This window comes from Neurospora hispaniola (genome assembly GCF_033458365.1).
Source record: "Neurospora hispaniola strain FGSC 10403 chromosome Unknown B0T23scaffold_1, whole genome shotgun sequence".
Lineage (NCBI taxonomy): Eukaryota > Fungi > Ascomycota > Sordariomycetes > Sordariales > Sordariaceae > Neurospora > Neurospora hispaniola.
In genome coordinates this window covers 5,293,996-5,309,937 of record NW_026944406.1, presented here as the reverse complement: position 1 = coordinate 5,309,937, position 15,942 = coordinate 5,293,996, and the positions used below count along the sequence as shown (strand labels likewise).

Here is a 15,942-nt window from a genome sequence, read left to right as displayed (position 1 = left end):
ATGAAGTGTGTCGAGATGTCGAAAGTGGTGCGACTGAGGCAAAAGAGGGATTCCCTATCGCCATCGCCTCGATTACCTATCCATTCAACCGTCCAGAGAAACCTAGAGTTTGGAATCAGAGAGTCCCTTCATAAAATCTAGCCAAAATCGATTTTCAGGGTCCTGGCCCAAAGACTCAACCACAGTGAACTGACTGATTGAACTTGGTATCTCTTGAACCAGGGAAACCCTTGAAGTCGAATGATAAGTAAGGAGAACTTGTTTCTTTTTCCAGGTTCCCGTTTTTAGGATTTTTGCTTGGCTTCACAGTTCCTGATGGTTGGTGCGATGGGTAGGTAGGTACCTTACCTTTAGTTCCATGTAGGTGGATAATGTCTTTCTTACCTAGTTCCATGTAGGTGGTAAGTCTCTTTGCTTTTCTCAGCTTGTCAAGTCGACATATGTACGCGGTATGTACATGTGTATGCAGGCAGGGACAGGCCTTCTTACAACAACCTGCCTACCTACCTGCCCGCGTTACATGTGCACAAAATACACTAGATACAAGGTTATTTCACTAGTCTGATGTCTCACGTTATTTCCACCCCTCCTTTCGTCTATTTAGACAATGAAAATAGTTTACTAAGTAAAAATTACGTACGTTTGGCTAAAATGTGCTGCGAAGTAGGTAAAGTTGGAGCATCGCCAAGACGGGGAAGATATGGGCGAGCTGAAAACGGGGAAACCCACACAAAGGTGCGAACGACAACATCTCATTCATTCGTCCATTTCAAGCATTCAACTATGGTTTGAGATTCATTATCAATCAATATGTAAGTGATAGTTGAAAAGTGGCAGTGAAATATTGGGGAAAAAATGCGAGCACGCGCACACACCTAACAATTTCGTTCTGATACTGCATATGCAAGCACCGTGCTTGTACTATTACTCACTTCTCCCATATCTGACAGCACTGTGGAAGTGTTTTTAAACAAGGCTGACTATCTGCCATTCAGTCAGACACATGCAACGGCGAACGACCAAACGAGCGAACGAGCGAGCGAGCGAACAGACGAAGCGAAAAGCAAACATCTTTGATATCAAACTTGACCTTTCCCCTCTTCGTTCCCTCCTCCTCCTCCCCTCCTGCCCAGACAAGCCAGTGTTTCCCAAATCCTTTGCCTCCAAACGGATTTTTCCTGTCTCATTCAGACAGTTACTTCTATCCCATCCGGTTCCCCGCTCGTATACAACATAGAGGTACTTTCCCCCGTCCGATGACCCGATTTGACTCGACGCCGCCCGCTGTTCCGGATGTCACTTGCCGGCCCCGCTTTCCCTCGTTTGGACGAGGATCAAGTGCCGTCCATCCCTTGCTTTCAAGTCTTTTAAACTATTATTTTTGCCTATTTTCTGACTTGTATCTAAAGTATCACAAGTTCAGGCACTATGCTGGCTTGGTCATGTACATAGGTACTGTGCTGCGCTGCGCTGTAGTTTCACGCACAAGTTTCACGCATACATATATGGCTGTGTTGACGTATGCAGGTAATATGTCGTGTACCCAGTAGTTCTCGTGTAAAAAGCATTGGAATGCAGGAGGTAGCTACCTGTCTAGTGTATCAGCGAAGAAAAAAGTGATAACCATCTGCCTGGGTGGTGCCTGGCAGGATCCTGGAAACACAATACGGGGCGAAAATCGTAAAGTCGTGCATGCATCTGATATGCGCGGATCATGATGCCGAGGTAGATAGTCGATCTATCATTTATCTATGAGATGAGGGGACAGAGGGGATAGATGGATGATACACATCCCGTGCATGAGCTGAATTGGGGCTCAGCTAGCTAGTCCAGTTACTGTGTAGTTTAACCCATCTACTAGTCTAGCTACCTACATAGTATCGCTAACTCACTAACGAGGATTTGATTCTCAGGGTCGAGCAAACACCAATCTCTCCTCAGCCGGTCCGTTCGGTCGGCTAACCCGGACCGCGGCTGACTTACCGGTAGGCATCAATAGACACGGTCTACCCTACCCGACTCGGCAAGTCTCTCCCGGTACATCCCCGGCTTCCCCCGGGATATCGGGTGATCTGTGATCTAGGTGCATAAGATCTCGATAGACGGCCTGAACCAGCTGATCTTCTCTCTTTGATAGGACGGGTTAAATAGGGGGCTTATTTAGGAGGGCAACTCAACTAGGTAGGTGATATGTGATGTGCGTGTGGGGGGCCTGGATAGGGGTCTGATGGGGGTGTTAGGGGGCAGTGAGAGAGAGAGGGGGGGAGGGCTTAGGGCTTTGGAGTTGGAGTTAGGAAGGGGTGTTGATACCCGTGCACTCGAAGAGCAAACATGCAAACAACTTCCGGCGGTATTGTGTCAGGTCGGCATATGTTTGTTGCTGAGCGAGTCTGGCAGGTGATAGATCACGGGGTTTTGTTTGTGCTGTTCAGGAGGCTCAAAGTCTGAATTTCAAGGGGATGGGGTCATCACCTGATGCTCTCTCTGTGAACATGGGGTTGAGAGTATCCGTGAGGCTGTGTCAGGTGAGTTGGCCGTGTGAAATGCGTAGTGTCTATGGCTCGAGCATTCGTTGAGGGGATGGCTGCCAGTCTGCCACTGTCGAGAGATGTGATAGTGTCATTGGAGTTAGCATTGAGCGAAGAGTATCCTCGTCAACTCAACCATGCCTGAAGAACCCGTTGCCTAACGTGAGAACGTGAGAACGTGATAGACTTTCAACACACAAACTAACGGGCGTCGACACTTGACAACTCTCCATCCCACATCACCCAGAGTAAGCATGCAGATGCTTAAAAATCCCGTATTCCAGTCTGAAGAATGAGACAGAGGTTGGAATGCCACGTTAGTGTAATTGCAAATCCTAAATCAGACAAATGGTCTGGAAAGAGGAAGAAGCGAAGTGAACTGAAGCGGTCCGTCCCGTTCTGGAACCCCATCGACTATGACGATCGGCAGCGGAATGAAACCCAAAGATTGCCCGACGACGACGTTATTGTTGTTGACAACATGGGTGTCGGTCATCATAGCCGATGGATGCTCTCGCTCAAACGTTTCTGGTTAACCTTCTTAATATTGCTTCTACACCTCCGAGGAGGTAATGCTCCGAGGGAGTGTTGGCCCAGACACAATTGGAAAGAGTGACAACGGAATGGGCTGGCTGATTTTTTTGAGGGGGAAATGAAGACCGTTGATCTTCTCTTGCGTAGCAAGTTAGAGAGACGTATGTACTCCGTGTTGAAGGACGGTACCTTTGTTGATGTCTAACGAGCTTGAGTCCAGTTCCCTCCAGCATTCTGAAAAGACCATCGCAACGTCGGTCTGACTACTACACTATTGAGGCGCTGTCGGTCCGTTGTTGAGTTGGGCATGAAGATATCGTGGGGTCTGGTGCTGATCTTCACCACGGGTGATCGATATTTCATTCGTATCCTTCTCGACTCAGCCTAATCCGACGCTGATGACCTGAGTTGGGGGTTAAATTGGGGGCCGATTCGGCCGGTAAAATGAGGCTAACGTAACCGGTGAGTGACGCGAAAGGTGGTGTCTGTTGATCTGGACGAAACTTTGAAGAAGTCAACAGTAACCGCAATAACTCAATCAAGCCCCTTTGGGCGTATGGTACGGAGGAGTGACGAAAAGGACAGTATGTGTATGGTTGTCGTCTGGTAAGAATGCATCAGGATTGTTCGACTTGACTGCCAAGTAGAAGCACCTGACCTAGCAAGATCAACTTCTTTGGGTATACTGAAAAAGTTATCATGGTTTCAAGCATTCAACCTGCTGGTGCTTCCGAAGGTCGATGATGTGACTTTCCCGGTCATGAGTAGCAGTGTTTTGCATTCAATGACTTTTGGATAGATTGATGTCGAATGTGCATATTCAGAGCGTCGCAGATTTTCGCTGATACTTGATTTCGAATGCCAGAAACTCCACAGATTGTGAACGCGAAAGCTGTCGCTGCAAAAGATCATACCGACATATTGCATCTGGACGATGACAACCAGCGTACGCCACACAGGCCGGAAATCGCAGCAGCAAAAAGATTGCAAAAAAAAAAAAAAAAAAAAAAAAAAGTGTCGGTTCAGGTGAAGCAATCCAGTAGCACACCGTCCGGGGTCGAAACCACGCTCTCTCTGATAGCCGGCGATGGACTGACCGCTATACCAACTACCTCCTGAGGTGGACGTTACTGCTAGACCCCTCCCGGCCCCCGACGGTAAGCGGGACAAGAAAGGTCACTTATATGGGCAGATCCAGTGACGACCGTCCCTGAAGCTTCTGTGCGCTGAACATAGGGATTGGGAAGGTGCAGTTCGGATGAAATATAGGTGTGGCGGGATGATGTTGTGAGCCGATCAGGCTGGAGGGTTGTGCTGTGTCGCGGACAGCATGCACTCGCCGTGTTCATGTTTAACGTCACTTCAGGTCCAGGAACACAACTGAGCCACATTTCTCAAATATCAGAGTACTACTCATCGCGGTGTAGAAACTGACCTTTTGATGACGGTCAGTCATTATCATGAAGGAAACAAAGGGGACGGGTACCAACTGCATATATAATCGCTCCGCTGTCTATCAAACCCCCAACCGTCATCACTTGGTGCACTAACCACCGTGAAGCGTAGAGATAAAGAGGATATTGTCTCCTGGCTGAAGCACATAGGCATCTTCCTCTTCCAGCTCCCAGTCACTGTCGTTGATTAGACACAAGATACCCGGGCGGCTATTTGGTTAAGGTCTGTTAGTAAATGCTTTACCAGCACACCGAGACAAAACACGACTCACAGTTCACCACCAAGCACAAAGAGATCAGCGCGTGGGTCGGCCATGAGCGTCTGACAAAGATAGTTGATGAGAAAGCCGACGTTTGCTGGCTTGCCTTGGGCGTCATGGGCTGGTACTGAGAGAGCATGATGTTTCTGGTTGGAGAAGAGAATTTCGAGGCCGCCACTGGACGAGAGATAATGAACGTGTTAGTGAGACGGGTCAAGCTCATCGAAGTCAGGAAGAAACTCACGAAAAATCGACCGTGATGTCGATCGTTTGATCTTTTTGGTCCGACATAGTGATATGTCCAAAATCGAAGTGTGATACAAAGCAAACGTCTATGGAGTTGTACGGATGAGGTTGAAGAAATTCAGATTAAATTGTGTAGTTCGTGTCCAAGAAAGGGATATTTGGGCCGAGCTGACAGCTAGTTATATAGGCTTTGATTGGGCAATTGCTGCAACTGCCCTGTTTTTGGAAACTAATTGCATAAACTGGGAAAGAAGCTGCTGTGTTAAGTCGTGCAGTCAACGATTGCAGTGGAGTCATTTCAGGCCCAAGCAAGGGCCTAAAAAACTCCAAGCTGGGGCACTGCAGCCAATCATGACGACCCCTCTGACAGCGACTTCTTGAACTACAATTCACGACTTCCCATCACTCACTGCCTGTTTACTAGTGAGTGTGATCTGGAAATTGGGGTCAAAATCAAAGAGACAAATATCATGACGGAAACAGCGATTGATCCTCGCTATCTTTCGGCCGGCGCAAACAGGTACGCCGCTGCCGCCGACTGGGCAGAGAATGGCCTGGTGGCATTTGGCGCGGACATCAACGTCTGCCTCTGGAACCCTTCGGTATGACCGCAACATGACTTTTCACTCAACTGAGATTCCTTGCTAATTGCTACCCCAGAACACTGTTGGTATCTCCCAGATTTTGAGCGGCCATACAGCTCATGTACGGGCCGTCAAGTTTCTTCCTAGGTTGCAAGATGAAAAGTCAACATACCTAGTAAGCGGAGGCGACGACCAAAGCCTTCGGGTCTGGGCCCTTGATAGCGAGACCGGTACCGCAACATGTGTCCAGACCCTACAGGAGCACACGGCCCCTATCAACTACCTCGCAGCTCTCAAGATTTCCGTTGGCAGCACTAAGCGTCGGATTTTTGTTTCGGGCGCGGCAGACTCTACCGTCAAGGTCTGGTCTGTGGATGTCTCATCCGGCCAAACCACCCTTCTTCAAACCATCAAGACTGCTAAGAAGTACTTCCCATTGGCCCTTGCCTTGAGCCCCCTAAACGACGAGGGAACTTCTCTCATTCTGGCCGTTGCCGGGACCACAAACATCATCCAGGTCTTCACTGCCTCGACAGTAGACGACACCCAGCTCGAATTCACCCCTCAAGCCACCCTCCCAGGCCACGAGAACTGGATCCGATCTCTTGATTTCATCCGCGAAAAGCCAAAGTCCGAAGCCGAGAGCGACATTCTTCTCGCCTCAGCCAGCCAGGACAAGTACATCAGGATATGGCGTATTCACCAAGGCAGTGCCCTGTCTATGCCGACCTCGGCCGCCTCAGATGCTTCGGCTGCTGCCGCTGCTTTGACTCCTGGCCCAGCAAACAAGATCCACAAGATCAAGGTCGAGGGAGCTGACCCCGCTACCAACAAGTACTGCATCACGTTCGAGGCTCTGCTCCTTGGTCACGAAGACTGGATCTACACCGCGCGCTGGTGCCGCTCTCCTACCTCCACCACCTCCGACAGCGGCGAGGGTACCCTCCAGCTCCTCTCCGCTTCAGCAGACAACTCGCTCTCCATCTGGGAGTCCGATCCGGAGTCCGGCATCTGGATCACCGTCGCCCGTCTCGGCGAGGTCAGTCGTGAAAAGGGCGCCACGACGGCAACCGGCAGTATCGGTGGCTTCTGGACCGGCATGTGGTCGCCCTCCGGCACCACCGTCATCACCCTCGGGCGCACCGGCAGCTGGCGTCGCTGGGACTGGGACAGCAATGACCAAGCCTGGAAGCAGAACTTTGCCGTATCCGGGCACACCCGAGCCGTGACCGGCATTTCGTGGTCCCGCAACGGCGTCTACCTCCTTTCCACTAGCTCCGACCAAACCACCCGCCTGCACGCCGAATGGGCCACCAACCCTTCCTTAACCACCTATCCCAGCAAGCGTACCTGGCACGAGATGGCCCGCCCCCAAATCCACGGCTATGACCTCAACTGCATCGACTCCCTGTCCTCGACCTCTTTTGTCTCCGGCGCCGACGAGAAGCTCATGCGTGTCTTCACCGAGCCCAAAGCCGTCGCCCGCATGCTCAACCGGCTGACGGGCACCTCTTCCGCTCTCTCCTCCGCCGATTTTGACTCACTACCCGCCGACGCCGCCAACATCCCCGTGCTCGGCCTCTCCAACAAGGCCATCGACGTGATCGACGACGACGCCGACGCCTCAGCTGCTGCCGGCGGTAATCCCGACGGCGGACGCGGTGGCGACGTCACGATGCAAGACCGCGAGAACATGCTCGACCCAGCGAGTATGCTGCGCAAGTCCGCGTTGGAAATCGACCACCCTCCTTTCGAAGAAAGTCTTAGTCGACACACGCTCTGGCCTGAGGTAGAGAAGTTGTATGGACACGGTTACGAGATCTCCTGTCTTGCCGTCTCCCATCCTTCTTCATCTGACCAACAAGAAAAAGAAACCCACCTCATCGCCTCAGCCTGCCGCGCCGCCTCCCTCAACCACGCAGTCATCCGCCTCTTCGAAACCGACAAGTGGACCGAACTCCGTCCTCCGCTCAAGGCGCACACCTCCACCATTCACCGCCTGCGCTTCTCTTCCGACAACACGTACTTGCTGTCTGTAGGCAAAGATCGACAATGGGCCGTCTTCCAGCGCGATCCCCAATCCAGCGCAGGATACACGCTCCTGCAGTTGAACCCCAAGGGTCATAGCCGCATGATATTGGATGCGGCGTGGGCGCCCAAGAGCTCGTCATCCTCCTCTGTCGACGTGTTCGCGACGGCCGGTAGGGATAAAGCGGTCAAGGTCTGGGTTAGGAAGTCTTCTCAACAACAACAACAACAACAACAACAGCAAAAACTTGAAGAAGGGGAAGAAAACTTGGAGAAGGAAAAGAAGGAAGAAGAGGAATTTACTTTGGGTTTGTCTCTGACGGAAGACCAACCCGTTACGGCGCTGGATTTTGCTTCTGAGCCTTATGCTTCGTCGGAAGCAGACGGAAGCGTGAGCAACACGTACCTGCTGGCCGTGGGAACAGAGAGCGGCAAGCTATCGGTGCTGGCGATCAAGATTAGCGGGGATGGCTCGGAAGTGAGCGTGGCGCAGACGTATAAGGTGGGAGAGCAGTTGTGGTTGCCCAAGGCGGTGATGCAACTTGCATGGAGGCCGAGGGTGAGAAAGGGTGGTGAGGGTGAGGACGACACAAGTGGGAAGCAGGCGAGGGAGCTGGCTATTGCTGGGGAGGATGGGTCTTTGAGGATATACGACTTTTCTTTGTAAGGTTTGGGCACGCGAAAAGGAAGTGTAGACCAAAATATCATTGATATCATCTTGGTTCATGGTTTGTAGAAATAGACCATGAGTGAGTGTACGAAATGATTAACTACTCAAAATGTGCCTGGCTGCACAATATCTCCCACATAGCCTTGGATGCTGACTGACTTTGGATGTTGAAGAGATGTTGACAAGGTAACTAGTAACCAACCTGCTGTTGTGACACCCATCGAGCCATCAAAGATCATCTGTTCATAAATACTTGTTGATCATGTATCTGCTATTATCAGACTACCTCAGCCGGGGCGGTCATGTCGTGTCCTTGTATGCAGGAATATTATGTAGTGTTCGTCTATCGTTTGCTGTCTCCCAACCTTGACCAGCTAGCTTCATTACGTATGATATTTCATTTTCCAACCCTGAACGCCAAATAACCCGACTGATACCCCTTGCCTCCAACGTCAAGATCCCGAACTCATTCCAGCAACATTATAGGACCTTCGGACATGAAGCGTCAACCGAGAGAAGCCCATCCCCAATAGCATTTGTCGTGTCTGTATCGCGAATACCGGAGGGTCCGGTTCTAAGATACGGACAAACTGTCGAACCCATCGGCTATCGAGTTGTCGAGAGTTGTACGAAGACATGGTGTTGATGTTGTCCCCGGTCTGCCAGCCCCAATTTGTTGATCGGTACTTGCTCGCGTATCATATCCCTCTACTTCCCCGTTACCAGAGAAAAATGGATATAGCCAACCCGATAGCCTCAAGTTCTCGTCGTGACAACTCCCCTCCCACCTGCCATTACCGACGCCACTACCACCAATCGCCCCACCCAGACACAACACAACTCTCGCCGCTTCAGAGAGAGCATCAGCGCCTCAATCGGCAGGCCTTATCTGTCCCCCATCTTTCTCGTCCGATGATGGGTATTTAGAGTTCCCTAACAATCCCCATCGTAGCATCCGCCGCCCTGCCCAATGCTTCGACAGTCTTCTCCGATCCTAGCAATGCGCTCTTGGTAACGGTCACGGCGTTGTGAACGACGTCGAGAAGCGAGTCCTGGGCGTCGCCGTGCATGTAGAACCAGGCGCGGCGGGCGATAAATTGCACGTGATGCGGAAGGTAGAGGAAGGTGGCGATGAAGGTGAGAGAGACGAGGAGGAAGAGGACAGAGTCTGTTTTGTTTGGAGCAGGATTGTTATTCATTAGCTTTTAATGGAAAGAAAAGATGGGATGATTGTGAATGGTGAGGAGGAGACCAAAGAGGGCCAGGGAAGGAAGGCAAAAGAGGGAAACATACAAAAGATGAACTTCTCAATAGGCGTAAAGATGTACACGCTCATGGTAACCTCAAGCTGGTAAATCTTGAGCTTGAACCACTTGCTGAAGGCCTCGAGGTAGGAAGACATGATGGGCGGGAGTCTGTGTCCGGTGTCTGGTGTCTTGGTGTACGTGTGTGTGTGTGTATGTTTGTTTACTCGGAAAAGGCGGGAATCGAGAAAGAACCGTTGCGGTTTTGCGATCGTTCGATGCCGAGTAATTCGATGGGATTTGAGTTTGCGACAGGCAACACGCGATGCGATGGGAAAGGCGGTAACAGACGAATTACAAAAAGTCCAGAGTTAATCAAAGCCGGTCAAGGTCAGCGAAGAATTCCGATAAAACGAAGACGAATGATATCGCGCAGGAAAAAAAAAAAAAAAAAAGGCAATGAAGGAAGCGGCAAGGTCAGGAGGAATCCCGTCGAAATAGTTTGTTCACTGGCAAAAGGGGTTCTCGAATCGGATGTTTCCGTCGAGAGACGGATTCCTAAAATCCGCCGTTTTGTTTCAGTCGCAACTATTCACCCACTGGCCGCCGCACGGCTGGGGAGTCGCGAACCACTGCCCTGCGCTCCCTGCGTGCCAACGATAGGGCGCCGACGGGCGGAACCGGGGAACTTTCTGTCACCGCCTGCAAGGCCCAGAGCACCCGACCAATCTTTCAGTGCCACTGCCTTTGTGCCAATTGTGCAGTTCCGCTTGCATCGAAGCAACATTCAGTGTCTGCCCGGAACCCCGGAACTGCCCTCAATCGAAGAGCCCAGAGCGACCTAACGACAACAACAACAACCCCCCTACGTAGCGGCCTACGTACGTAGTGTAGTCAGCATCCGCGCCTTCCATGCTCGGGCTCTCTCATCCGATGCTGAGCCCCTGAAATTAGCGTCGTGCAAAATCTTATCGGTCCCTTATCATTGGACAGCACCCGCCGCGACTGTCTTGACCGAAAGCCCCACCATGTCGGTACGAGTGACCGCAACCGCTGCCTGCCGGCCCCGACGAACCGCGCTGGACCCGCGGTGCAAATGCCAGCCGGATGCGACCATGCCTTGGCCGTGGCTCCGTTCCGTCATCATCATCATGATTCCCGTCCCCGTCGTTGACAGTCTTCGGCTCCGGATTCGGATGACATGAAGACGACAACACTTCGCCTACACCCGGTACCTTCGCTTTCAGCCCTTTTCACAGGAGCAGTAGGTCGAATCCTGAAATATGGTGGCCTACCGTTTCTCTTGGGCTCGGGAGGAGGACGACGGCCGGTGATCGCAACATCCGCGAGCGCTGTTGCAGCAGTAGCAGCAGCAGCAGCAGCAGCAGCAGCAGCAGCAGCACCGTTCACCACCAGCACTCCATCATGGCTCAAAGCGTGGCAAATGCCTCCCCGCCCTAAACTCCCCGAGGACGAGTTGGAAGAGGTTTACCTCAAGGGTAGTGGTCCCGGTGGACAAAAGATTGTACGTTCCTCCCCTCGTCCTCTTTCTACCCCGACTGCCCAACTGCCCTCCTACACCCCAGTTACTTACCCTCCGTTTTTTCCCCTTCAACAGAACAAAACCAACAGCGCTGTTCAACTCCGGCATATCCCCACCAACATCGTCATCAAATGCCAAGAGACGCGCTCGCGCACGCAAAATCGCAAGCTGGCCCGGGAGATCCTCGCCGCCAAGGTCGATTTGTTTCTCAACGGGGACAAGAGTCGCTTGGCGATTGTGGGAAACGTCAAGAAGAAGAAGGCAGATAGTAAGGCGAAAAAGGCGAGAAGGAAGTACAAAAAGTTGGAGGAGGAAAAGGCCAAGGGTGGTGTTGGTCAGCAGTTGGTGGAGGGGGCAGAGGGGGCAGAGGTTGAGGGAGAGGATGAAGGTGAAGAGCTGGAAGGATACGAAGAAGAGGAGGTACAAGAAGGAAAAGAGGCTGAAAATGGAGAAAAGGCCGAGAAGCACGGAGGGAACAACGCGGATGGCGGTAGACAATGAAGATACCCATGGTGTCAGCGAAAAGCCATCTGTGGTTTCTGCCACTGGTTTGCAATCCTGGCCATGTTTGATCATAAGGAAACGGCTGCTTGTTACTCGGTTCTAGAAGCGGTGAGGATCGCTTGGATTCGGTAGGTATGGCCGCCTCCCCTTCAAGTCAATAAGACATTACGGTGGATCCGATACCTTGACGGCTAGCAAATCCCCTTTTCTCCTTGGCTTGCACGTATCTCACGACCAACGAAAGGGCAGCTGAAGGTGCTAAGAAATACAGAACGCTGTTTGAATTTTGATGATCTCTTCATCCACGATAACCTCGAATTTCCCAGTGGTGACTAAATCTTGCTGCTAAAAGTGTAGTAAATAGAGAAAGGGTGTTGGCAAGATCAAGAAGCCCGCATACTTGACCGCGCCTATCCCACGCATTCGCAGCCGTCGCCGCCCACCCAGAAAACAGAAAAAAAAAGGCCATTATTTATGTCTTCTAGTAGAGAAAAGAGACGCCAACCCCCTTCTGACCACGCTCGCTACTTTTTGTATAAGAGAGACCTGTGCAGAATACACGCGCAATGCAGACATGCTACTTGACGCAGATAGGGGTGTTATGTCCCCAGTTGGCGCTGGCTCGTGACAGTCGTGGATTTGTCCATTTATTGAACTACATACATGGTGTAAGCCGACGACGCTCCGCTTCCAACTGCAACAACCACCTCTCAAGGGCACCCACTTTAGAAGCACTTGCGGTGCACGATCGAGGGACCGCTCTCGTCGTACTCCTGCTTGGAGATCCACATCTGCTGGAAGGTCGAGAGCGAGGCGAGAATGGAACCACCGATCCAGACGGAGTACTTGCGCTCGGGAGGAGCAATGATCTTGACCTTCATGGAAGAAGGAGCAAGAGCAGTGATCTCCTTCTGCATACGGTCGGAGAGACCAGGGTACATGGTGGTACCACCAGACTAGTGACGATTCTGTTAGCGGACCTAGCCTATACTGCCATCTCCACAGCGAACGGGGACTTACCATGACAATGTTGCCATAGAGATCCTTCCTGACGTCGACATCGCACTTCATGATGGAGTTGAAAGTGGTGACGTGGATACCGCCAGATTCGAGACCAAGGACGGAAGGCTGGAAGAGAGCCTCAGGGGCACGGAAACGCTCGTTGCCGATGGTGATGACCTGACCGTCGGGAAGCTCGTAGGACTTCTCGAGAGAAGAGCTCTGGGCAGCGGTCTGAATCTCCTGCTCGAAGTCGAGAGCGACGTAGCAGAGCTTCTCCTTGATGTCACGAACGATTTCGCGCTCGGCGGTGGTGGAGAAGGTGTAACCACGCTCAGCGAGAATCTTCATGAGGTAGTCGGTAAGATCACGGCCAGCCATGTCAACACGGGCAATGGCGTGGGGAAGGGCGAAACCCTCGTAGATGGGGACGACGTGAGTGACACCGTCACCGGAGTCGAGGACGATACCGGTGGTACGACCGGAGGCGTAGAGAGAAAGGACGGCCTGGATGGAGACGTAGAAGGCGGGGGCGTTGAAAGTCTCGAAAACGATCTGTGTCATCTTCTCACGGTTGGACTTGGGGTTGATGGGAGCCTCGGTAAGAAGGACGGGGTGCTCCTCGGGGGCGACACGGAGCTCGTTGTAGAAGGTGTGATGCCAAATCTTCTCCATGTCGTCCCAGTTGGTAACGACACCGTGCTCGATGGGGTACCTGAGAGTAAGGATACCACGCTTGGACTGAGCCTCATCACCGACATACGAGTCCTTCTGACCCATACCGATCATGATGCTGGCATGTTGTCAGTTTTTGCTAAACGTCTTGGAGTGTTGCGCGCATTGGGACGCTGGGGAGAAAGTGGCATGCATACCCATGATGACGGGGACGACCGACGATGGAAGCTATCGCGACATGTTAGCATGGCTGGGACGTTGGGTCTTGGCGGGGAGGCAAGTAGCTCTGCTGACACGTTGCCCGTCTCAAGCAGCAGCGCCTCGCGGGAATAGTGGGAACACTTACGGAAAACAGCTCTGGGGGCGTCATCACCGGCGAAACCGGCCTTGCACATACCCGAACTGGGCGGTTGTTAGCTTCTGTCCATCATCATTGTTCACCATGTAGAGCGGGCTATGGGGGGGCCGCGAGACGTCGATTGCGGGAGGAATATAACGCTTCTCCTAGGAGTCGGTGAGGCGCAGGCGAAAAGGAGGGGAAAGCTTACCCATTGTCGATGACGAGGGCGGCAACTTCTTCTGTTGGCGGGAACGCATGAATCAGCTTGTGCCCATGATAACCAGGAGAGGGAGATGGTGATGGTCAAAGTCCGATCCGCCGGCGACCAGCTCGCCAGCGCGGGCAGACTGGGCAGGAATGTGGACATGTTGTTACGTACCCTCCATTGTGATAGATTAGGTGGTGACGAAAAGTGTCGGATTAAGCAAAAGGTACAGAAGAAGAGTTATTAAATACGCTCGACGATTCCCGGATCGATGGAGCGATGATGATTTGGCTGAGAGAGGTGTTGCCGAAGGACGCAGAGACGTTGTTTGGGCAAAAATTTGGATGTTGTTCGGTAGGCGGAAGAGTTGGAAAAGGGGAGGTGAATTTAAGGTCAGCTTTGGGAGTACGAGGCGGCGGGTGGATTGAGGGGGGTAAAGGTAGGGGAGGTAAGGGGATGGGATTGCTGTGGTGCCAGGTGCGAGGGAACGGATGGCGGACTGGGGGGGGGGGAGGGGAGGGGACGGTTGATTGGGGACGGGACTGGGCCGGGACTGTCTGCACTGGGCATTGCTGGCTGCTAGGTTGGTTGGACTGGGCCTGGTCACCTCACGGCGTGGTTGTGGGACTTGGCGGCGGCGGAGGAGGACGGGAGGAGGAAGGAAAGGCGGGCAAGGACGACACCGATGTCACTGAGTGGTACTGACACTGCCCGGCCGACTTCCAGGTCCCAACAAGCATTCATTCCTCGCCGGGCTGCTGCGCTGCCTGCACTCCAGGTTGCCCGGTTCACGACGGGATGGATCACCACAGTATGGTAGACTACAAACCTAGAGGTAACTGCGCTGCCTTCTTCCCAGGCCGTCCCCTCTCCCTCGCTGTTCGCTTTCCACACCTCTACTCTACATCATCAAATCACTGGCCGCACCGCCCCCTTGCCCTCTGGCATCTTCGTGGACAAGTTGTCAAGTCGCAGTATCATGCCTGATTCGAGGTGGCTCAAGGTGGATTCCTGAGTGGCCTGCGATCCGTCTGGAAAGTGGGTAGGAGACACCGCCTAATTTTGGGAGGGCAAAGGGGATCTTCCTGCCGCCAACACACTTTGGGAGGCTTCCGCACCTCGGAGGCGACGTCTAGGTTGACATGCCCGTCTGGCGACTGGCAGCCCGTTCAAGATCCCCTTAGTTTGATTCCAGTCTAACTATGTACATACGCGACGACTTGTATACTATGTAAAGGTATCATATCGCAGCCCGGCCGGGGTCGTCACCGCTGCGTGCCGTTCGACGGGTGCAGCTAGACAGACGGTTCAGTTGTACGTAGCGTAGCTAAGGTAGTGAGCACGGTGGGAGCGTGGTGCGTGGCTGGGTCCGCCCCCGACGTTGTGTCAGCGTTCAGTCTTCTTCAACCTAATGTCCCTCCCCTGCGTCGTTGCCGTCGTACCTGGTCGCTGTCCCTTGTCGTACCCCGTTCATTACTTGTTTATTACTCCTCCTGGAGAACCGCGATTGCAATTCCAGAAGATCCAATGTCTTCTTTACCGTCTCTTCTGTTGGAGCCTGGCTGATCACGATCTCTTGGAGCTTGTCCGGATCGCAATCCCCATGGCCCCGGGGCCCGAGTGTCTTGAAGGCTCCATGGCCGCCCCGGTCCGGGATCCGACGGAGATAGCTATGTAGCCTACGGTATGCACTTGGGTCCATACGGTACGGGGACCTCCAGCAGCGGTGTCATTTCCAAGGAAACGCCATCTCATTGGGGATGAGAACGAGGTATTGCCACAGTCCAACACCACCCACTTATTGGCGTCTGCTTCATCCCACCATCCACACAACCTTCACAGCCTGGAATTGGATTTTTTGTGTTTCGCTGCTCACGTTGGACCAAGTTTATAGCTGACGTATGCCCCATTAGGTATCCGGGAATTCTGCATTCCAAACAACAACAAAGACATGAGGCCGAGATACGCAACACTGATCATTATCTTGTTTTCGCCAAGCAGGCATCCCGTCTCCTTTCTTGAGCCTGACATGGACATCTAGTGCTCTCCTCCAGGCGCCCGCTATTTGTTCCCTGCGCCGCGCGATTGGCTTGCGTATGCATCGCACTTTAACATGTCAGCCTTGTCA

General features: G+C 52.6%; 5 protein-coding genes across 5 annotated transcripts; 2 read left to right on the top strand and 3 right to left on the bottom strand.

Annotated features, from left to right (window-relative positions):
* Positions 1-4,437: 4,437 nt before the first annotated feature.
* Positions 4,438-5,241, bottom strand: B0T23DRAFT_371491 (ubiquitin-related modifier 1). The gene is made up of 4 exons (XM_062836653.1): positions 5,021-5,241; positions 4,789-4,953; positions 4,553-4,726; positions 4,438-4,497 (listed from the first exon to the last, which is right to left on the bottom strand). The coding sequence occupies exons 1-3, from the start codon at positions 5,065-5,067 to the stop codon at positions 4,609-4,611; spliced, it is 330 nt and encodes a 109-aa protein (XP_062697725.1). The 5' UTR covers positions 5,068-5,241; the 3' UTR covers positions 4,438-4,497; positions 4,553-4,608.
* A 148-nt stretch (positions 5,242-5,389) lies between these two features.
* B0T23DRAFT_371490 (WD40-repeat-containing domain protein) lies at positions 5,390-8,439 on the top strand. Its single transcript, XM_062836652.1, has 2 exons — positions 5,390-5,624; positions 5,683-8,439. The coding sequence occupies exons 1-2, from the start codon at positions 5,493-5,495 to the stop codon at positions 8,299-8,301; spliced, it is 2,751 nt and encodes a 916-aa protein (XP_062697724.1). The 5' UTR covers positions 5,390-5,492; the 3' UTR covers positions 8,302-8,439.
* Positions 8,440-9,227: 788 nt separating this feature from the next.
* B0T23DRAFT_425475 (uncharacterized protein) lies at positions 9,228-9,706 on the bottom strand (the record flags this gene model as incomplete). Its single annotated transcript, XM_062839915.1, has 2 exons — positions 9,228-9,472; positions 9,598-9,706. 2 exons carry the CDS (start codon positions 9,704-9,706, stop codon positions 9,228-9,230), a joined length of 354 nt encoding a protein of 117 aa, XP_062697723.1.
* Positions 9,707-10,926: 1,220 nt separating this feature from the next.
* B0T23DRAFT_350968 (RF-1 domain-containing protein) lies at positions 10,927-12,040 on the top strand. Its single transcript, XM_062836068.1, has 2 exons — positions 10,927-11,073; positions 11,167-12,040. Exons 1-2 carry the CDS (start codon positions 10,993-10,995, stop codon positions 11,590-11,592), a joined length of 507 nt encoding a protein of 168 aa, XP_062697722.1. The 5' UTR covers positions 10,927-10,992; the 3' UTR covers positions 11,593-12,040.
* B0T23DRAFT_371482 (actin) lies at positions 11,969-14,319 on the bottom strand. The gene is made up of 6 exons (XM_062836651.1): positions 13,989-14,319; positions 13,818-13,848; positions 13,616-13,671; positions 13,467-13,497; positions 12,616-13,387; positions 11,969-12,551 (listed from the first exon to the last, which is right to left on the bottom strand). Exons 1-6 carry the CDS (start codon positions 13,993-13,995, stop codon positions 12,321-12,323), a joined length of 1,128 nt encoding a protein of 375 aa, XP_062697721.1. The 5' UTR covers positions 13,996-14,319; the 3' UTR covers positions 11,969-12,320.
* Between the last annotated feature and the right edge of the window lie 1,623 nt (positions 14,320-15,942).

Bases quoted from the DNA above. Each gene is read 5' to 3' on its own strand.
- B0T23DRAFT_371491 (XM_062836653.1), bottom strand. From the start codon at position 5,067: ATGTCGGACCAAAAAGATCAAACGATCGACATCACGGTCGATTTTTC. The intron at 4,954-5,020 runs GTGAGTTTCTTC...TCTCTCGTCCAG, and splicing joins GACATCACGGTCGATTTTTC to TGGCGGCCTCGAAATTCTCT. The intron at 4,727-4,788 runs GTGAGTCGTGTT...TTAACCAAATAG, and splicing joins TTTGTGCTTGGTGGTGAACT to CCGCCCGGGTATCTTGTGTC.
- B0T23DRAFT_371490 (XM_062836652.1), top strand. From the start codon at position 5,493: ATGACGGAAACAGCGATTGATCCTCGCTATCTTTCGGCCGGCGCAAAC. The intron at 5,625-5,682 runs GTATGACCGCAA...TTGCTACCCCAG, and splicing joins TCTGCCTCTGGAACCCTTCG to AACACTGTTGGTATCTCCCA.
- B0T23DRAFT_371482 (XM_062836651.1), bottom strand. The intron at 13,672-13,817 runs GTAAGCTTTCCC...ACAACCGCCCAG, and splicing joins GCCCTCGTCATCGACAATGG to TTCGGGTATGTGCAAGGCCG. The intron at 13,498-13,615 runs GTAAGTGTTCCC...ATGTCGCGATAG, and splicing joins CGCCCCCAGAGCTGTTTTCC to CTTCCATCGTCGGTCGTCCC.
- B0T23DRAFT_350968 (XM_062836068.1), top strand. From the start codon at position 10,993: ATGCCTCCCCGCCCTAAACTCCCCGAGGACGAGTTGGAAGAGGTTTAC. The intron at 11,074-11,166 runs GTACGTTCCTCC...CCCCTTCAACAG, and splicing joins GTCCCGGTGGACAAAAGATT to AACAAAACCAACAGCGCTGT.